This window comes from Gymnodraco acuticeps, unplaced genomic scaffold, assembly GCF_902827175.1.
Source record: "Gymnodraco acuticeps unplaced genomic scaffold, fGymAcu1.1, whole genome shotgun sequence".
Lineage (NCBI taxonomy): Eukaryota > Metazoa > Chordata > Actinopteri > Perciformes > Bathydraconidae > Gymnodraco > Gymnodraco acuticeps.
This window is the reverse complement of record NW_022990235.1, coordinates 683,019-703,155: the sequence shown is the minus strand read 5'-3', so window position 1 is coordinate 703,155 and position 20,137 is coordinate 683,019. Positions and strand designations below refer to the sequence as shown.

Sequence of the window (20,137 nt, the reverse complement as noted above, 5' to 3'; positions counted from 1 at the left end):
CCCTTTTTTTAATTTTCACAAATAGAATAAAGGTTTCACAAATCTCAAACTGGGTTATAAAGAATCTTTAGACTCTCTGGGATAATCCAGTCCAAATAATCGGCTATGCAGCGATTTAAGAGGTTCAAACACAGAGGATTGTTCGCTCAGCGCTGTAAATTAAATGTCCCTTAACTTTCCCCTTAACTGCCGAATCGGATGCTCTGAATCGGAAGCCAACTTCAGCGTCGTCTCATTCCTTCCGTCTACTTAGATCCGAAATGCTTCTTGTTTTGAACTGTCCCCCGTTCAAATGAAATCGCCGCCAATCATATTTCCAAGCTTGCGCCAGGGGGGGGGAGGGGTTACAAGGCTCACGTCTTGTGCTGCATTCACTTGCACTCGGCCATTAGAGATTTTCTCTCATAAATGTCCGATGAGCCACAACTTTCCTTTCAAAACAAAGCTGCCAAATGGGGTGGCAGCTGGGGTGGCAAGGCCTTTTTCTGAGATGGCAGCTGCCACCACTTGCCACCCCGTAGAACCGCCACTGCCTACTACTATAACATTATGATGAATCTGAGGCTGACTAATGTGTCATGAGTGGATTTATCAAACATATTTGAATGAATAATGATTTTAGCTTTTTTTTTCAATAGCTTCCTTGTCATGGGACCCAGTAACACCAAATCGACGTAGTAGTTTATAAATACAGTCAATCAGTAGGACAACAATACACCTTCCATTTTTATGAATATTAATGGGAAAATCTGCATTTCTTTCTTGGAAATCTTGGAAAAACAAGACACACCTTTTTTTAAACACATTTTTATTGCTTCCCTTATATTTTATATCAACATTGTGCCATTGTTTCCTGTTGCATTGTACTACTACACTGGACAAGTAGGAAACATCTTTATAATTGACACTTTGTTAGACTTATCAATAAAAACTACTGCAACCTTTGTTATTATACAGTATTTTGCTTAAAGGTTTGTACATACACATTTAAAATCGTATATTGCAGGAATACAAAATGCACACTTCAGTTGAAAAATTTACTATTTCTAAACTTTATATTTGAACAATATATCTTTGTTATGTGTTTCTTGGGTAAATATTCATATCACGTTATTATTATAGCCTAGTGTACATCATGCTTCATAGCCTATATCTAAGCCCAAATCACCCTATTATATGTTACTCACTCCTTCTTTAACATATAAAGCAAATAAGTGTACATTTGAGTATATGTGTTACATGTCTTTGAGATTTTGTAATTACAACTTCAGTTTATTTCCCGGCTCTTGCTGTGGTTCCTCCTGAGCTTGAGTTAGCGGGACGCCCTCAAGGAAGGTACAGAAGTGCTCTGCTGTATTGAGCTCAGGTTTTCTTAACAGCAAGTAGCATTTTGGAAAGTAGTAACCTGCCACTAACCCGAAGTTGCTTGCCAGGTTGAAAGAAACATGGACAATAGATCTGTCCTTGTGATTCAACCCTATATAGATTGGAATAAAGGTCACCCAAATCACACAGTAGATTAGGGAGGCAAAGGTGATGTCCCTGGCAAGGTTGTACTGATGAAGAGGCTTTGCTGCCATGAAGGTAGACATGAATGATATAAGAGCCATTGCACCGTTGAAACCCTGTATTAGGGCAAATCCAATCAAGGGGGACATTGGACATGTCAGAAACGATCTCACAAAGTCTATTTTCTGCTTTGCCACATATTCAGACAGTGTGCTCCCTTCCACCAAAAAATAGCCACAGAGAGCCCCCTGCACAGCAAAGCAGACAAGCACAAACAGCCAGATTCCAGGGCCTCTTAGTATATGCAGGTGAGAGGCGGCCATCTTTGGGAACTCTGTCACGTAGAGTATCTGTTCAAAAAGAAGGGTTTGCAGCATCATTACAAGTGTGCTATTTATTTGTTCTACAGGAAAGTAAAGTACGTCACACGTTATTACCCACCTGTAATGAGATGAAAGTGATAATGGAGATGGCCACTGTCTTGAAAATGGAGGTGAGGGGCAGCTGAAGACGACACACCATGTCCCCCGGCTGCCCCAGGAAGAGCACCAGACTGAGGCAAGCTCCCATCAGGCTTATCAGAGCTACAAAACTCAGGGTTCCCCCTGAGGCAGCTACTATAAAGGATCCCCGGTGTTTCAGGAAAACCACGCCAACTGACACCTGACAAATGAGGAGCAGCACACCAGCCAGCGTCAACTGCAGAGCCTCAGGTGTATTCCAGGACAAAAATTCAAAACTGGGATCAATGCAGGAAGTGCTGTTGTTTAAAGACCATTGACGATCAGGGCACTTAGCGCACTGGGTGTCCTCTATAAGTCAGAAAGCACAACAAGAACATTGGTTTGATTAATTAGAATTCCATCAAAAAATTAAATAAAACCCTTATGGTCTCTGATGTGTGTTTTGATTTCGTCATCATTAAAGAAATAACACTAAGCAGCTGACTGGGTAAGCTTAGCAGTGAACAGGGGAGACAGGGGATAACCTTTAACCTGGTCTACACCAAGGTAATAAAATCTGTATGTGTGAAAATGTAAATTAGCTTCTTAGGCATTTTTTTACGTTCGCATAAGCCAATCTCTTTTTTCATGTTTGCAGTCATGCTGAGCTAAAATAAAAAGCTCTAGCTCTCAGCGAAGCCAATAACGCTAATCCAAATAATTATTTCCTATTCCTTCATACAAGGATCAGGTATTTGACAGGTAACACATTACCCTCATTTTCCTGGTAAGTGCCTGCCAAGCAGTCAATACAATCAAAACAGCAGGAGTGGAAGCCTTTGACTCTGCGGACCTGGCCTTGCCCACATTCTGCTGAGCATTTGGATTGAGGAACCTGTAAAAGTTGTTGCATTATAGTTACAGAAACCAGAACCAGTTTATTATCGTCTTGGATTCAACCACAAATTAAAAGTATGCACATTCCCGAATGTACATACATTTAAAACATGTGTTGTATTACCTCAGAGTTTGGAGTGTGCCATTTCAAGAGGGTTTTGTTGATGAACAGTTTTTCTTTCCAGCTTCCAACAACTACCAAGTCTAAATTCGAATCATTCCAAACCCACTCAATAATATCGTACCCTCGGTTTGGGTTGCCGTTCATGTCAAACTGTAAATGTGTGCCATTTATGTCTATAGATGTATTCCTTAAAACCTCCAACAGCTGCAAAAGAAAGATGTTGTTCCTCAATTAATTTTAATGTTAATGTTTACCTTTTTTTTAAACTTAAAAATGTGTCTATTTTACAAACCACTCAAAATAAATCACCTTCCAGGGATAGACTTTGGTTTCCTTCAAGCAGCCAGTTGAATTGCATCCCAGCAGGTTGTGCAGTGCTTCAGCCACAAAGTAGATGGCAGCATACACACTGAAAGCTGTGCGCTGCACTACAGGTTCAGTCACCAAGCTAATGTTAGCAGGTGACAAATTCCAACATTGTGGGCAGGGATTTTTAGAGTTGACTTTAGACTTTGGTGCTGGAGGTGACATATTTGCCCTCTCATCACTCAGTTTGGTTAAGAGCACCTGTGTGTAGGCAGTGAGCTCATCCAGAGTCTGTGTCTGGTCAATGAATCCAACGATAGTGCCAATTTTTTGGATATTGGGCAGGGAAGTCAGTTGATTTTTGATGGACCAACTTGTGCTTGCAATCCATACAGCCCGTACATTTCTCCTGATGACCTGGGGTAAATTGGAATGGATCATTTGTACTGAAATACATATAAACTATCAACCACTAACATGCAATACTTTTCAAAAGTGATTCACCAACCTCTTTAAAAAAGATAGCAGCTGGCTCTGCGAGAGCAAACACCACGACCACTCCGACCTTAGTTGCATTGATGTTGTCGATGATGGTAGTGATTGCTGGTCCAGGGTCAGTGTACACTGGAATCAGCCCCTGATAGGCCACGCAGACCGACATATTCTCTGTTATTTTGGAGAATTCTTGCACACCTCGCTGTCCATACTCCTCGTCGCTGCCCACCACCGCCACCCAGTTCCACCCAAACGCTTTCAGCAGAAGCGCCATGACCTTCACTTGCCATTTGTCACTGGGCACGGTGCGGAAGAATGACGGGTAGAGAAGTTTGTCACTGAATTTGTCACTGGTGGCACCAAAACTAACCTGGAGGGAGAAAAGTCATATTATACCACTTATTTGTACCACACTGAAGTTACCCAGCAATGCTCCAATGTTGATGCATAAGGCCTAATGCAAATGTACTGATGTTGCAGGAGAATTTGCATTGCAACTGGACAGTGATGGAAACTACACTTCCAAAAAAAATAAAAGGAGAAACAATTGATATTTGCCAATGAACAAATAATCGTTTTTTCTGTGACACTGCTTGTTTGAAGAACAGCAAATATGGCCTGTGGCGTTGATGTCTGTGGACAAATGACAAGACATATTTGTAACCAAACCTGTGGCATCAGAAAGAATCCCAGAAGCTTTCCTATGACCGACACCATTTCCGAGCTTATAGGACCAATCACCGCTGAGATGCGGGTCTCATAGTCCGTGTAATTACACTCCACAGATAGTGCTTTGTTGAATTTTGCAGTGAGGAATGAGACGGTGGGTTTCACGATGACGGCAGATTCCCTGCACGTATCATAGATTTCATAACCCAACTTCATTCCTGGGAGAAGAATTTGGTTTGCGTTGATTTCGTCCACTGCATATTTCATTACTAGAGCAAGTCCCAGGCCAGCCTCATTTAAACTGTGGGACCACAGGCAGAAAAAACTAAAATAAGCTTTATTATTCAAGTTAATGATACATATTGGTGCAATATCACAAATAACTGGTTTACTAATTTCCTAAAATTGAATTGTCTTACTTTTCACAGCTGATATTCTCAGGCTCCGTCCTCTGGCTGACGTCGCTTGAGAGCAGGTTAATCTGAAAGAGCCCTCCGAGCATGATGTCCCCTGGCAAGTTGAAGAGACTGGTTGAAATGTTCTGAAACCATTCGGGTGGATCCTCACTGTAGCTCAGTCTGATCGCACAGCACAAAACCAGAAAGGTCCAATGTGCTGTCATGATGCAGTTAAGCCAGAGCCTGAAAAGAGACTGATCATCAGTTGTTGTATGCAAACTCACCTGAAACACCCAAAGCAAAATAGGTACAATTGGCCCCGCCCCACCTTGGCCACCAAGTAACAGTTACTTGTAATACCAAGTAACTGCTAATTATTTTAAATGGTCCTTACAATATTGACCTTTATTTCCATCAGTGGACAAGTGGACATAAAATAAAAATGTAACACACAGTCATTAATTTCTTTTGCATTTTGGTTGTCTCTTTTGTAAAGCACGGCATGTGAAAACTCACTTTGCCCCATGTGTTTATGCTTATTGCATGTCATGCAAGGTGTTCACCTTTCCGGGGTATTTGACTGATATTTGTATGTGGTTTGCTATTTGACTCTCTTTGGTTTAGCTCATCTAGTAGGAGGGGAGCACACCAACCACCTTTTGCATCCTGAGTTGTTATTACAGCACACCTCACATTGGATCACTTTGCAAATGTTACTTGTTGTGGGTGGCTTATAATGTCATTAATGAAAAGGTATACAACATGATGACAACCTGTCAGTGTGCCGTTATGAAAACCACTAATAAGTACCAACCTGCTTGATGGGAACACTTGATATACAATAGCAATATATACAATTATATATAAGATTGATTGTATTTCATTATTATTGTTTTAATGGTTTTGAGAGCTTATGTTTTTGGGTTGCCCTCTCTGCTCTTGAAGAAAATATCTCAGGAATTCCTTTAAGTCCAGTTGTACTCGGTGAACAGATGGCATCAGAGGTCAAAGATCAAAGTCACTGTGACTTCACAAAACACGCATTGGGCCATTCCTCAATAATTAATAGGCTCATTATTACACAATTGAACACAAATGTCTTAAAGGATAAAATGATGAAGTAATAATAGTTTATATCCAAGTCCAAGGTAAAAATCCAATGTGAAATAAAAGGTTTTGGAACAAAATATTGCCCACAACAACGGAAAAGAAGGGAGAGATGGACACCATATCTTACATTTGGCCAGATTCAGTGAGTTTAGGTCTGTTTTTTTGAATTGATTTGGTAGTTGTATGGGTTGTATGAGTCCACCCTATCTCTTCCTCTCGGTTCAAAACTAGGACTACCTGTTTCTCTGGTAGCTCATTTGTTTTGCTAATATTGAGCTGCAGGTGAATATCGTGGCACCTTTTTACAGAGCCCTCTATCAATCCTCTGTAGCCCTTGTGTAAAAATAATCTCTAAGTGAAGTCAACATAGTCATGACTGAAATTGTTTTTACAGGAGCCAAACATGTCAATAGGGATAACTCTAATTTCAATTCAACAGCATAATACATTTTGTCAAATTCCTTCATTATCTCTACTATATATAATCTGAGTCTAGGCAGGCATAGACTTAAACTGCCACTTCACTGGTTGAAGAAGGCCTTCAACCACAAATTGAAAATTAGTTTGGTTGTTTTCATGTTTTGCATTCACCTCAGTTTTGCTTTTGCATGCATACATTTGCATGCAACACTGGAAGTTGGTCATCCAAATAAGGAGATTGATATACATCCTTCCAAGATATTTGAATAAACCTACAAGATATTCTCTTTTTAAATTGTTTCATTATGTTACATAGAATATGTTATTTTATAACTTTCGTTGTTATCTTATTGTTATATGTCAAGGATGCTTTGAAACCACATAGCTACTTTATTTAAATGCTTTATTATCCTGCTAAACAACTATTTGTATTTAACAGTGCTGAACATTTAATTGGAACTGGAAAGATGAGTGTGTAAATTGTTTAAAAAAATGTATCTGAATGAATACCGAGTTTAACTATCATCATTAAAACCCACCCAGCTTGTATCTGCTTTAGTCATTTACAGGTCCCCTATTATACAGTTTTTCATCATTATAATATAGGTCTCAGATACATACAAAACATGTCTCTGAAGTGTTTGACTCCAAATGCCAAACAGATCACCCATTGTAGCATCCCATAATCCCCTCTGTTTCAGCCCTGTTTCAAAAGTGCTGATTCTCTGTCTGTTACTTTAGATGAAAATAAGGAGCCACTCCCCACGCCCCTCTGCAAGATATTTGGTTAAAAAGAACACAATGGTGCTCTAGGAGGAGATTCAGGTGATAAGGTGGGCGGCAGTTACCTTGGTTGGTTTTTTGGCAAATGGTTACACGAGCCAAAAAATCGTTATGACATCATAAAGTGGCCAAATCATTTTCAGACAGGTTTTTATACAAATGGATCAGGACAGAAAGAGAGCGATTTTGCATAATAGGTGACATGTTAAATTATAACATGTCTTGCCCATAGGGCGGGTACACAACACATCTAAAATGTTTGCACTGTAAGCCCTTATTGCTATTTTATATTAGAAGCTACATCTTTATTTGCGCCACATTCAACATTAACTTAACACTTCTCTGTCTGTCACTAAATTAATTGGTTGATTCCTGTTATTGTTGTTGATGTTATATGATTCTGTTTTCTTCAAGTTTGTATCTTCTTGGTGGAATGCACTTATTGTAAGTCGCTTTGGATAAAAGCGTCAGCTAAATTAAATGTAATGTAATGTTGTTGTGTATTTAAACAAATATATATCATAAGGACAAATATGAAATAAGATTATTAAGTCCTCTTCTAAGAATGTTTTAGATCTGCACGATGACAGGCTACATCTGAAACTTATCTTGTCTGCTATCAAAATCAGAATCAGAATACCTTTATTGGTCCCACAGAGGGGAACCGACATTTGTTACAGCAAGTAAAGAGCCAAAGATATCTTAATATCAATCAAGAAGCATGCATACAAATATGAAAGATAAAACTAGAAATTACCCAATTTACAAAATACACATCCTGTACCAGTAACAGTTTAGCGAAATAGTAATCAGTAATAGTAATAGTCACATCACTAAATTAGACTTCAATAAGGAAGAAAAATGAGGGTAATGACGTGTCACAGGCTTGAGGATATAAACTAGACATGTTACATAACTTATTGCAACACGGAACTAGATGAGGCAAATAGAAACAAACAAAAGAAAGACTGCTTCATAGTTATATCCTACAAGGAAGAGATTGGTTTTGTCAGCAAAAACACGTGGGCTCCAAAATGGTGGAATGAGCTCCCCATTGAAATCAGGACAGCAGATAGCTTGCACATCTTCCGGCGCAGACTGAAAACTCATCTCTTTCGACTCCACTTCGAGCAATATAATTACTAACAAAGAACTGCTAACAGAGCACTTATATACTAATAAAGGACTGGCTTATCTAAAGCCAGTTGAGTAGCACTTGAAATGTTTGGCTCTATGAATCCTGATGTACTTATATGATTCTGTTTTCTTCAAGGTTGTATCGTCCTGGTCGAATGTACTTACTGTAAGTCGCTAAATGCAATGTAGTGTAATGTCAGGGGAGATTTTTGGCATTTCCCTTTCATCTCTGCATTCTCACTTTCATATAAAGTCTCAAACTGTTAATGGAGGAAGTGGTTTTCATTTCCCTCACATGGGCAAAAGTATTAGTCTGAATCACTGAACAAGGGATTCTCCTTTTATTAATAGGTCTAGAATAAGTTGCTAAACCGGGCAGAGAAAGCCACGTTGCAAAGCAATTGCCATGCACACCTTACAGTTTCACTTCCAACACACACAGTTTTAGTAATTATAGTTGGTATATTAGTAAACAGAATGTCAGTGTCTCCCTGATAATTTAACAATACACATTCATCTTCACACACTTTTCGTTTGCACTGCTTCAGGTTTGTAATTATAGTAGATAGCAACTTTTAAATTATTGCATTATAATTTTCCTAATGTACATTATTTATCTTCTGAGGTGAACAAGATTGATTTCTCAGTTACAGGAAGGGTTTGTTTCGGGACATAAAGGAGGTATCCTGTTGCCTATCTTGTTAGTCATATTGACGTTAGAAGAGAGGTGATGACACTCAATGTTTTTTTTATTACAGCTTTTCTTCTTGTTCCACTTATAGATCGTTCTTGTACAACAGCAGCTCTTTTTCTCAAGCATTCACCTTTGGCCGTGTTTTGTAGCTATGGAAGATTTCCATTGAGGATCTGCACATGCAATCACTTCTGTCTGTTTTGTTTTCAGCAATTTGATACTAACTCAGTGGCCTGACACACATTTAACAGAAAATAGCATAATTGTTCCTACTTGAGGCTCATTAAAGTCACCTACCTCTGGTGTCTTCTGAACCTACATAGTTAAAAGAGCACACAACAAAAATAACATTTTGTTTCACACATTTCTCTACCTTGTCAAAACATAGCACCACTTTGTCTACAATGCAACTCGACCACAAACAGCTTGCCTGAGATGAGGAAATTGAATAAACAGGCTTGCTCACTTTTGTTTAATTTGAACTTTTTTCTTTTCAAACTTGTCGTTTTTTTTCAGCCCTCCACTGATGCTGACTCAAGTTACCATGTTATCAGCTCTATCTGGAGCCATAAGAGTCTGACATAGCACTATTTCCATGTATACATTCATACTCTCCAAAATCTAAAAGCCTGTTAATAATTTGACCCATAAAACATCTGGAAACAGTTGAGAAGGGCAAGGTGTTATATTTAAATGTCTTATTTTATTTATTATAAATCGGTCTGAATAAGCAGCAAAGTCTCACATTATAGGAACACATGTAGCCATGAAATGTGTGGCATTTTTGCTTGAATAATGATGAAAATAATAAGTCAGTCACAACGGTATTTGTAAATGAGTTGAATAAATTAAGCAGCTGAGGTAAATGAGAAAATATATTTTTCCATAACTGTGTAAAATGACCCTCTTAAAAGAGATTAATTCGTAAACATTTAGTCCTCTATTCCAGCTGGCTGTACAGTGTACATTTAACATAAATTAAACAATCCTGAGTGTGGACATTTACATTGCTTAACCACTAGATGTCAGATGTGCGTATTGTATATCTCCACCTATTGAACTCACACAGTCTGCCTTGCCTGGAGGGCTATTGAAATCTGGCATTGTACTTACAGATGGGGAATATTTATGTAATGAGGAGCTTTAGGCTCCAGGTGAGAAAACTCAAAGTGAACCAGAAGTATTGTGTTGCTGGTGATGGAGGTGAAGGTGAAGCCTATTGCAGCTGTGTGGGCTGCTGCAGGTACATTGTGTAGTACAGCGCTGTTTGAACAACTGATAACAGAGGGGAGTGACCCTGCATGCATACTGAAATGATCTTCTTACTATGTTTTGATTTCTTTAGAAAATGGTGTTTTGTCCTGCAAGCCTAAAACCATTTCCCACAAAATGTCAGTAGATTTCCCTGTTGTATCCTTATCCTTGACCTGCAAAGGAGGGAACATTGTTGCACAACACTTGTCAGATTGAGAAATCATAGACGTTCTTTGCATCAAGAGAAGAAGTCCATATGTGATCTGAAGACATACTCTTGCACATTAGGGTGCTTAGTGCTTTTGTGAGAGTGTTATTGTACCATGGATGGCTAACATAATGTGCCACCAGTTCCCCGTGTTTCAGTCCAAGAAGTCGGTAACTTTTGCAAAACACTATCTGAGCTACATTCCCTCCCGAGAGACCAAGGAATACCACCCTCGCTCCCTTGCTTCCTTTTACCCTCCTTCCGTCCCACTACTCCCCCCTCTGCCTGCACAGTGACCGAATCAGCCTTGCTCTCTAATCTCCATCGCTGGCCAGAGAAACACTGGGCCCGTTGTTGACATGCTGGCCTCGGCTCGTACCCCACAGGGGCTGACAAATTATTAGCCAGCCTCTCTGTTCAGAGTGAGGACAGCCAGCCAGCGAGACTGTGCAGCCAGGCACTAGCATACTAAAATGTGCTGCTGGACATCTGTCTTGATCAGCTCTGTGGCAATGATGCTGGAGAAAATGTGGGAGTGACGAGATCCTGTTACATGGCGGCGGGGGTGGATGGTCCGGCGGGAGTGGCTGGTCCAGGTTGAATCAGCTGTGGTGGGGCAACAGTTTACAACATCATGCGGAGAAGCCTAAGCGTGTTATGACATCCAGAACATGTGTATTATGGAGGTGTTTCAACCACAACGTGAAGGGGTTAATATAAAGGATTCATCCTCCCCCCTTCTAGCAGTAAAACTTGTTCTTCTTCGTCTTCAGCCTGTGTGTGTGTGTGTGTGTGTGTGTGTGTGTGTGTGTGTGTGTGTGTGTGTGTGTGTGTGTGTGTGTGTGTGTGTGTGTGTGTGTGTTGCAACTTGTGTTTGCACATACATTCACATGCGCAGGAGTTTATAAACAATAGGATACATTGTTGTGCATTTGTTTTATCGTACTTAAAGTCTATGCAGTTCAGATCTTTGCTTTGTTTTACATCAACCAATAATTAAACTTCTCTTACCAATAATTAAACTTCTCTTACTTCTCTGTGAGGTTTATCCTTGGCTACAACGTGTTAATGCACACAGCAGTGACAAACACTCAACTAAACTTCAACAAGTGCACACAAATTAACCCATTTCTGAGAACTGTGTTAGCACTGCCCAAGGACTGGAACAATGATGTTTGCACTCTGGGTTGACTAACCTGGAGGTTAAAAAAACTCTTTGGTGTTCGGCTCTGAAAACCATTTACAGTTCATAGCAGGGGCAATAGTGTTTGGCTTCATTCCGTTAGTCTTCCACAGCAGTGAATAACAGCAGATCATGGGCTTTAAGCAGTACGATGGTTATAAGCTGGTTTTATAACAGGAGTGAGGAAGAGAAAAGTGTTTTGCCTTGTTCTGGAGGCTCAAACTGTGTTATGAAATGACACAAAAAGGGATTGGCAAACAGCTGACTTGCACATTCGTCATGCGAAAACTCCAGTTCATTTTTGAAATGTTGGAAATGTTGCAAGATTAATTCAGACTGTGAGGGCAGACAGTTGGATGTGGGAGGAGAAGCGAACGAAAAATAATGACAGGGCCTTGAGTTTTTTACATCAATGTAACGATTGATTTGGTTATCTTTTAGTTTGTGCAAATGTTCAGTGTTTACAGATTCAGGTTGTCACAGCTGTGTAAAGTCTGGTGACATTATGGGCCAATGAACTTGGGAAAAGTACACTTTGTCTTGTACAACCAATGCAAGACCTGAACAAAGTTGAATATATCCACTCACTGCACAATGTATGTGATAAATAGAAAAGTAAGATAAGCTCAGTTTTGATCTTGGCCATAACAAACGTAACATTACTGTGATCAAGTTATGCAACATAATTAGATGTATTTTTTTTCAGATATCATTGCTTAGAAAGAGACGACATTTGTTTATTGTTTATGAATTGCATCAGCCAGGAAATGTGTAACTGATCCAGTTTATTGACGTTTTAGTCTGTGCACTCATGGTTTTTAAATGGATCTGAGTAATGCAGCAGAAAGCTCTAAAATGTCTCTCAAGCGTGTGTGTGTGTGTGTGTGTGTGTGTGTGTGTGTGTGTGTGTGTGTGTGTGTGTGTATGTGTGGGGGTTTGTTTTGTGTGTGTGTGTGCTCTTCTGACTGTGTTGGAGTCGCGTTATAACCCAAGGTGAACTGATAGGACTCATCTGTCATCCTCCGGTCTTTTACTCATCAGGCGTGTTATCTGTGATCTCTGGGTTAGTACGCTCTACTGCTGCACGGATCTGCACAATCTGCAGATTCCTTCAAGTTTCAGCTTTTTGCTTGGTGTTGTTTTTAAGTGATAAAAGCTCTAAAAATCTGTTGTAGGCTACGTGCTTTGCACCAATAGATTGAGTTAGCAACAAGCTTGTGAACACAGTGGAGCATTTAGCAGCTACGGATCCAGATATTCTTCTCAGGAGTTGGTGGAGACCAAAAATAGAACTAAAGAGAGAAAATGTTGGCCCACAAACACGACTCCAAATGATTGAATGAACATACAGATGCTAAATGATTTGTCAATGTCTTGCATTCACAGCCTTCTCCCACTGTGTTGCGGGTTTTATTTGTATTCAAACAACAGCTGCACACATAAAAAAAGGTTTGTACAACCCAAACTTTATCTTAAAGAGGGAACACAGGTGAAAATAGCATTACTGCCACATCAAATACAGCATCAGATGCTTGCTGTTTGGATTCCCTAAAACATTGAATTTGTATGTGCTTCAGATTAGTGGAGACCGAAGCAACCAAAGTTCACATGAGTATCTTCAGAAACATAGTGGGGGGCAAGACCACTCACAACTACACTTGGTGTTGTCAGATACTATCACAAGGTGAAGCCACCCCTCCATTCAGGCCTCATTTAAAGTTAGGTAGCCTGTTTGTGAGCAGCTGGAAAAACATAAGTGGGCGACTAAATCCAAAGAGTAAGAAATGATTGTCGCTAGTTCGAGGAGACAGCCACAGTGGAATTTTACTAGTAAGACCTTATGTAAGAGGCTGAGCTGACATAAGACAGAGGATAAGAGTCATATTCAGACAGACGGGAGGAGCTGTTTATGAGGAGAGAAATGAAGGGATGAAAGCGTGGGATGTCTGATGCCTGAAGCACAGTCCTGAAGGCAGCACTTTAGACCTCTAATTCAGTTTTCTCTCTTGTTGAACGCTTTTCAGTTCCGTCCGACACGTGAGTCATGATCCGAAGTTGTCAGTCATCAGATGATTTGATGTGGGTGTATTAAAAGGAGGCGCGTCTTTCTCTCTGACTCAATAATTGCTTCCTTCTGAAGACAGACAGAGATCAGCATCTGCTGTGAAGAATAGAGGAGGAGGAGGATATGAGGGAGGGTAGGTTGCCTGTTTTTAGAAACATACCAGCTGCCGCGGTCCGCCCCTCGGGGTGTCTGTCGTCCTCGGCACAGGTTAGGAGCTGCCCACAGCCACAAGCCCAGTCAGAGAGCCTGACTCTGTCTCCAGTCATAGTCCTTTTCATGCTTCACACACAAATGTTTGATCACTGCTCAGTGAGTAAGTGTACTTCCAGTTGTGTTTTCTCTGTAAATGACTCGATTCCAGTTGTATGTGTCATTTGTAAGCACTATAAAACAAAATAGAAAATATGTTTTATAGGCTGATATTTTATATAAGGAAAAAAGCTAGGACAAAAAAAAACATGTCATATTGTTTTTTTCAATTATGTGTTATATGTTTATATATTGCCTTTTAATGCTTAACAATTGGAAGAAAATGTAAGTTTTTAATATTGAATGTTTTTATCCAAATGAAGAGATTGGCTGTTACTTTCAGCCTCATTATCCAACAAGACTATCACCCTGAACATTATTTTACCAGAGGAGACTTCACATCATTGTTGACCCTCCATCACAGCCCACTTTTCCAGGGATCACTGATGAGTAGCAGATGAAGTTAGTACCTCTGCAGTTTACAGCTGCTCATTAAGGCCTCTTGATAGTGTATCACTATTTCAATTATTTTTAGTGCCGTCAGTCCAAGGCCAGCCGCGTGGGTGGGTAGAAGGAGGGAGAGACGAGAGACAGAGATTGGGATGAAAAATTGTTTCAGGAAAACAGAAGGTTTTCAGATGGTGTGTTTAATGTATACTCAAATTACCTTCAATACCCTTCTCTCACAATTTAACAGTAGATACGCTGGAAAGTGTGAACAAGAAACTGACACATTGTCACCTCAAGTTGTAAGCAAACAGTCGCCTATTCAACATCAATCAAATACAGAGACATATAAGCTTTATATGGAGTTGTGTTTCTATCTGAGCCAAACAGATCTATTAGCTGAGCGGGCTAGATATTTGTCAAGTTGCAAAGTCGTAAATAAGGTTGGTCCTACTTACTGGAGTAGGGATACACATTTCCATTGCATATGAACTTTGTGGGATTGAAATGATTGTTTTTCTTTACAAGTCAACCCCTCTGGTGTTACAGTGAAAGATGCTTTTGGTTTTTTTTCCCTTTCCTGTAGTGTGTTATAGGTTTATGTGCATGTCTGCAAAGGCTATACCCAAAGTTCACACACACACACACACACACACACACACACACACACACACACACACACACACACACACACACACACACACACACACACACACACACACACACACACACACACACACACACACACACACACCACACACACACACACACACACACACACACACTAAGAGGCGGGATATCTCTAAGCGGTTGTCCAATCACAACAGAGCCGGCCAGCTAAGCAGTCATGGCTCTGGTTTCAGACAGAGGGTGAAAAGAGGTGCTGCAGCACAGGCAGTATGAGAAAAATAAAGCACTTTTTGAACATTAAATGTTGAAAGGGCCCCTTTAAAATGTTGATTGCAAAATGGATGCAAATATGAATTAAATGCTATTAATGTTGCTTCTTTGGCAAGTGACCATGGAATAAGCAGGGTCATGACAGGTTAATTGGCAAAGAGTCTAGGGTTGATTATTAACTTCATACATTACACTCTTCTTAATGTATGAGAATGAAACAGATCATTAGTTCATCTTACTTGGAAAGGGGAAACCCATATTGAGAAATCAGGTAAAGCTACACAGAGATACAGTCTAACCTGGGCAAGTTGCTAACCCCTGAGTCACAATGATTTCAGGTCATCTACAAAAGTGTATAACCTGGAGAAATGGCTGCTGTTTTCATGCTCACTTTATACAAGATTTTGCACAAAGTGTTTCAAAAACAACGTGATAGACGTATAAAAGTGCTGTGCTCTCACCAGCCTATTGCATTTAATTTGGGAAGATGACTCAGTTTGTGCTCTTGAGACACGGATTTGCGTCACTCTGGTGACTTTACAGGAAAATCCACATTGCATTACTCCAGGCAAGTGACAATACCAGTCATCACCATTATTATACATTGGTAATAACCCTCATGATGACAGACTAACCCTGTGATATAGGACATTGGGCTGAAGACCCCATTCTGTTCAAAAGCTTTTAACCTAAATTAGGAAGAACGTCCCTTTATCTTTTTAGATCCTGGCGTTTACAAAATCTGAACATCCAGATGTAACTCTATACACCCCTATTGTTATATATCATAAAGTTATATCTAACTTGTATTAGTGCTCATCATCCTAAAGTTAACCATAGTAAGTGTGAATTTGTTTAGGTATGAATTGTCTGCTATCACTTGCCTCCCAAGAGAAAGTTCAGTTTTATCTAAGCATGGTCTACATCTGTCAACGTACGCACAGACACCCCAGCTGCAGACCCTTCGACTGTCTCCAGTGAGATGAATGATAACCTCTGCTCCTCCGGACTGACAGCAGGCTTGCGTGTGAAGATGCAGGCTGCCTCACAACTACAAACCTAAAAAACCTGGGGAAGGGGGAGGTGTTACAGGCCTTCCTCAAATTGCAAAACACCTGTATCTGACTCACACAGAGTTAATCACACACCTTTTACTGTGCAGCCCTGTACTCTACACTCTTACACTCTGGTGTAAGAGAGGGAAATAATGAAACTCCAACTGATCTGTTTGATATAAGGCCTATATTTTAAAGACATCATTTATTTGATCATTCATACATACATATTATTATTATTATTATTATTATTATTATTATTATTATTATTATTATTATTATTATTATTATTATTATTATTATTATTATATTAGTTTTTCTTTTTTTCCACAGTTTTTTCCAATTAAATGTTACCAGAGCATTTCTTAACAATTTTAAAAATAACTATTGCAGTTAAGATCTTATTCACTTTTCTGTGTTTTTCATTTACACATGCCAATATTTATACAGCATTTCGTCTTATTTACTGTATCAGATAGTGATCAATAAAGTAATTTTCTGCCCAAAATGATATGGGCACCCCTGTCCATGACATGGGTAAAGCCCTTTTTAGTTCCAGTTAGGCAATTCTCACCTGCTTACTGTAAAATTAAAGTCAGAAATGTAAGTTACTCTCAATAGGAAACCCATGTGTACATTAAAAACAAACGTATAATTTACGATAATTTGCTAATCAGCACTGCTATTATAAATAAAAGCATTCAGATATTCATAATGCTTTTTAGAAATAACTATAATAAATTAAGAAGTATTTTATGGTAGCTGCATTTAAATAGCACCTTGTCTTGGCAACCAACCCAAGCGCTCTTACAACAAACACACACAATCATACTCTACAGTGTGGCAGAGGAAGCCACCTGCTCATCAGGAGATTAACATTCACACGCATACTACTAACATACAATACTTCATAATTGCTGGTGCCTCACTGACTTATTTATTTTCAAGAATATTGTGTTCCATAGTGATTTAATATGTATATAATGCATTAATATTATACATGTTTGAGTTATTATAACAAACTATGATCCTTACAACTTCAAAATAAAAATGTCCTTTTTTGTGACGAGTAAAGTAGCGTTGTAGTACTTAACCCTAAAATTGGTTATAAAATACTTCATAATATAATGTGATTTTTGTTATAATGCATAATGAATATCATTGAGAGCTCATAACTGTATTATAAAGTTATGAAATGTTGATGCTGTATAAGTAGGTTTATTAAGTCTCTAATGTATTATAATATTGTATTATATGTATCAATGTATACATTGAATGCCCTTCACAGAGGCCTGTTGTTAAACTCCATCCAACAACTTTGAGATGAATAAGAGCACACATATAAATACATACCAGGCCTTTTCCATCAAGATGTGTACCTGATGTCCCTAAATCCCCTGTGGCTGAACCATAACAAACTACCACAGCTAGGCTCTAACATATAAAGTGAAGGCTGTGTGTGTGCGTGCGTGTGTGTGTGTGTGTGTGTGTGTGTGTGTGTGTGTGTGTGCGTGCGTGCGTGTGTGTGTGTGTGTTTGTGTGTGTGTGAGAGAGAGGGAGAGAGAGATAAAAAGAGAGAGTTCAAGCTGAGTGGGACATCCAGAAGAAGGGAGGCGCTAAATCTAAAAGGTCTCAATGTTCATGTGTTTACATTTTGTTGGCAGCAGCTATGTTGAAAAAAGAATGGTGTGCATTGGGCATATGAGACAGGCTGAGTGATGTATGGTTTGGATTAGTACAAACGAGAAAGGTTTTGTCAGGGTAAAGTGGATGGTATGAACCTGGTCCACCTGTAGAGTGTTCAGTGTGTGTGTGTGTGTGTGTGTGTGTGTGTGTGTGTGTGTGTGTGTGTGTGTGTGTGTGTGTGTGTGTGTGTGTGTGTGTGTGTGTGTGTGTGTGTGTGTGTGTGTGTGTGTGCGTGCGTGCGTGCAGAGGGGTGCGTGTGCTGAGGGTAAAGTGGATGGTTGACTCCACTGGAATGCGGCGCTGACTCAGTCTGTCTGTCAGCCCCGACCATGTTCGCTCTGTGGACTTATTCACACTCTGCGACCCTTTCAAGGGGGCGGCCTGTTGCCTCATGTTGGATTTCCGGCAGGACTATTGGAATTTCAGGGAATAGACCTCCAGGAAGTTGAGGGATATGGCCATGTTTGGGTTCAGGCTTCACTGTATTATAGTAGTAGTACTAGAACTTGCACAATACCATTGTGATCAGCAGCCTGTCCACAACTCTATTGGAAAAAGCCGTTACTCTTTAGTTTATTACAAGATGTTGAGCCTAATGACTAAATTGCTCCAAGCCTCATCTTTACTTTAAAATGAATGGTAACTATGGGAAAGTTAGTAACATGATACAATTACACGCAAAATGTTGACCTGCTAAATGTTTAAATGCCAAATGTGTAACAATATTTATTACACAAGCCAAAATGCTAGCATGCTAGGTTTGAACATATTCTGATCCATTCAATAGCAATTTCATACATTGGTCGTATTAAACATGTAGAATAATAAAAGTATAAACCAACCAAGCCACAGCTTCACAATGACCAATATCCTAATACATTGCATATGTTTCTACTAAAATCAGTTGGTCATTCAGCAAAAACCTCCCACGGCACTGTTTGTTTTTGTTCTGTCTGTAACAATCCGGCTGTCTCATGTTAGCGATTGACTGGTGTTGTCATGTAATCACAGTTGTTGCGGGAAGAAAGGCTTCGTCTTGGCCTCCCACGCCCCATGTCCCGCCCTCTCCAGACAGACAGAGATCTGTGTGCCTGTGTGTGTGTGTGTGTGTGTGTGTGTGTGTGTGTGTGTGTGTGTGTGTGTGTGTGTGTGTGTGTGTGTGTGTGTGTCTGTGTGTCTGTGTGTCTGTGTGTGTGCATATGTGTGTGTGTTGTCCTCTTTTAGCTCATCATATGGCTCCTCCCCTTTCCAGATGCTGGCCAGGGAAGAAAACAAGACCCGAACAGGGTGTCTGTCATTTGGCTATTTATTACCTGGGCCTCCCCTCCCTCACTGGTTTGTATCAAAACAAACATGTCAGTTCAGAGGAGACTCATTGTTGGTATTGTTTGTGTATCTAGTCAAAGTGTTGCTGCAATTTGCATCTCATTTAGAACGAATTGTTTCTGGACATGAATACAAAGATTTAAACTTGTACTCAATTATTGTATTGAAGTACACTTTTAAGGGAGTATTTTCATTGTCTGCTTTTTTGTATTTTAATTCAGTATGAATTTAACAACAGCTGTTACATACATCAATTGTACGGTGTCCTTGGATGTCATGAAAGGTGCCCTTAAATAACATTTATTATTATTATACCTTTCCTTCTGATTCATTTTTTTATTAATACAAATATATAATAATTACAATAATTGTATATAATATGATTATACTCATTTTAAAACATGTTTCTTTAGTCTGTGACTCTGGTGGATCCTCTGACTGGATTTCTTTGCTGCTAAACTGTGTTGAATTTCTCACACTAACTGCACTGATTCCCTTCACTTCCGCTGGTGTGCTCAAGTGTCAAGCGCACAGAGTCTAAATCAACCAGATAGAACTTAAACTATGTCTATCTGCAATTGATCCTGAAGGATCAGTGTCCACCCCCGAGCAAACAGCAGTTTCTCATAGCACTCACCTCCCAGCCAACCAGGACCGTTGAAAGTATATGCGGAGACAGCCACATTAATCACACTCCTGTATACCATGTCCTTTTAAAGCTCTATATTTCAAATACAAGCTTTGTGTTGCGCTTTGGCATTCTGCCCCAGGGTTCAAGT

The 20,137-nt window shown here is 39.6% G+C and overlaps 1 protein-coding gene across 1 annotated transcript; it reads right to left on the bottom strand.

Moving 5' to 3' along the window:
- Window positions 1-1,009: 1,009 nt before the first annotated feature.
- LOC117548207 (taste receptor type 1 member 3) lies at window positions 1,010-5,078 on the bottom strand. The gene is made up of 8 exons (XM_034219333.1): window positions 4,863-5,078; window positions 4,444-4,744; window positions 3,788-4,144; window positions 3,283-3,696; window positions 2,974-3,177; window positions 2,727-2,847; window positions 1,951-2,321; window positions 1,010-1,859 (listed from the first exon to the last, which is right to left on the bottom strand). Exons 1-8 carry the CDS (start codon window positions 5,063-5,065, stop codon window positions 1,260-1,262), a joined length of 2,571 nt encoding a protein of 856 aa, XP_034075224.1. The 5' UTR covers window positions 5,066-5,078; the 3' UTR covers window positions 1,010-1,259.
- Window positions 5,079-20,137: the final 15,059 nt, after the last annotated feature.

Bases quoted from the DNA above. Each gene is read 5' to 3' on its own strand.
- LOC117548207 (XM_034219333.1), bottom strand. From the start codon at position 5,065: ATGACAGCACATTGGACCTTTCTGGTTTTGTGCTGTGCGATCAGACTG. The intron at 4,745-4,862 runs GTAAGACAATTC...GTGGTCCCACAG, and splicing joins GAGAATATCAGCTGTGAAAA to TTTAAATGAGGCTGGCCTGG. The intron at 2,848-2,973 runs GTAATACAACAC...CAACTTTTACAG, and splicing joins GGCACACTCCAAACTCTGAG to GTTCCTCAATCCAAATGCTC.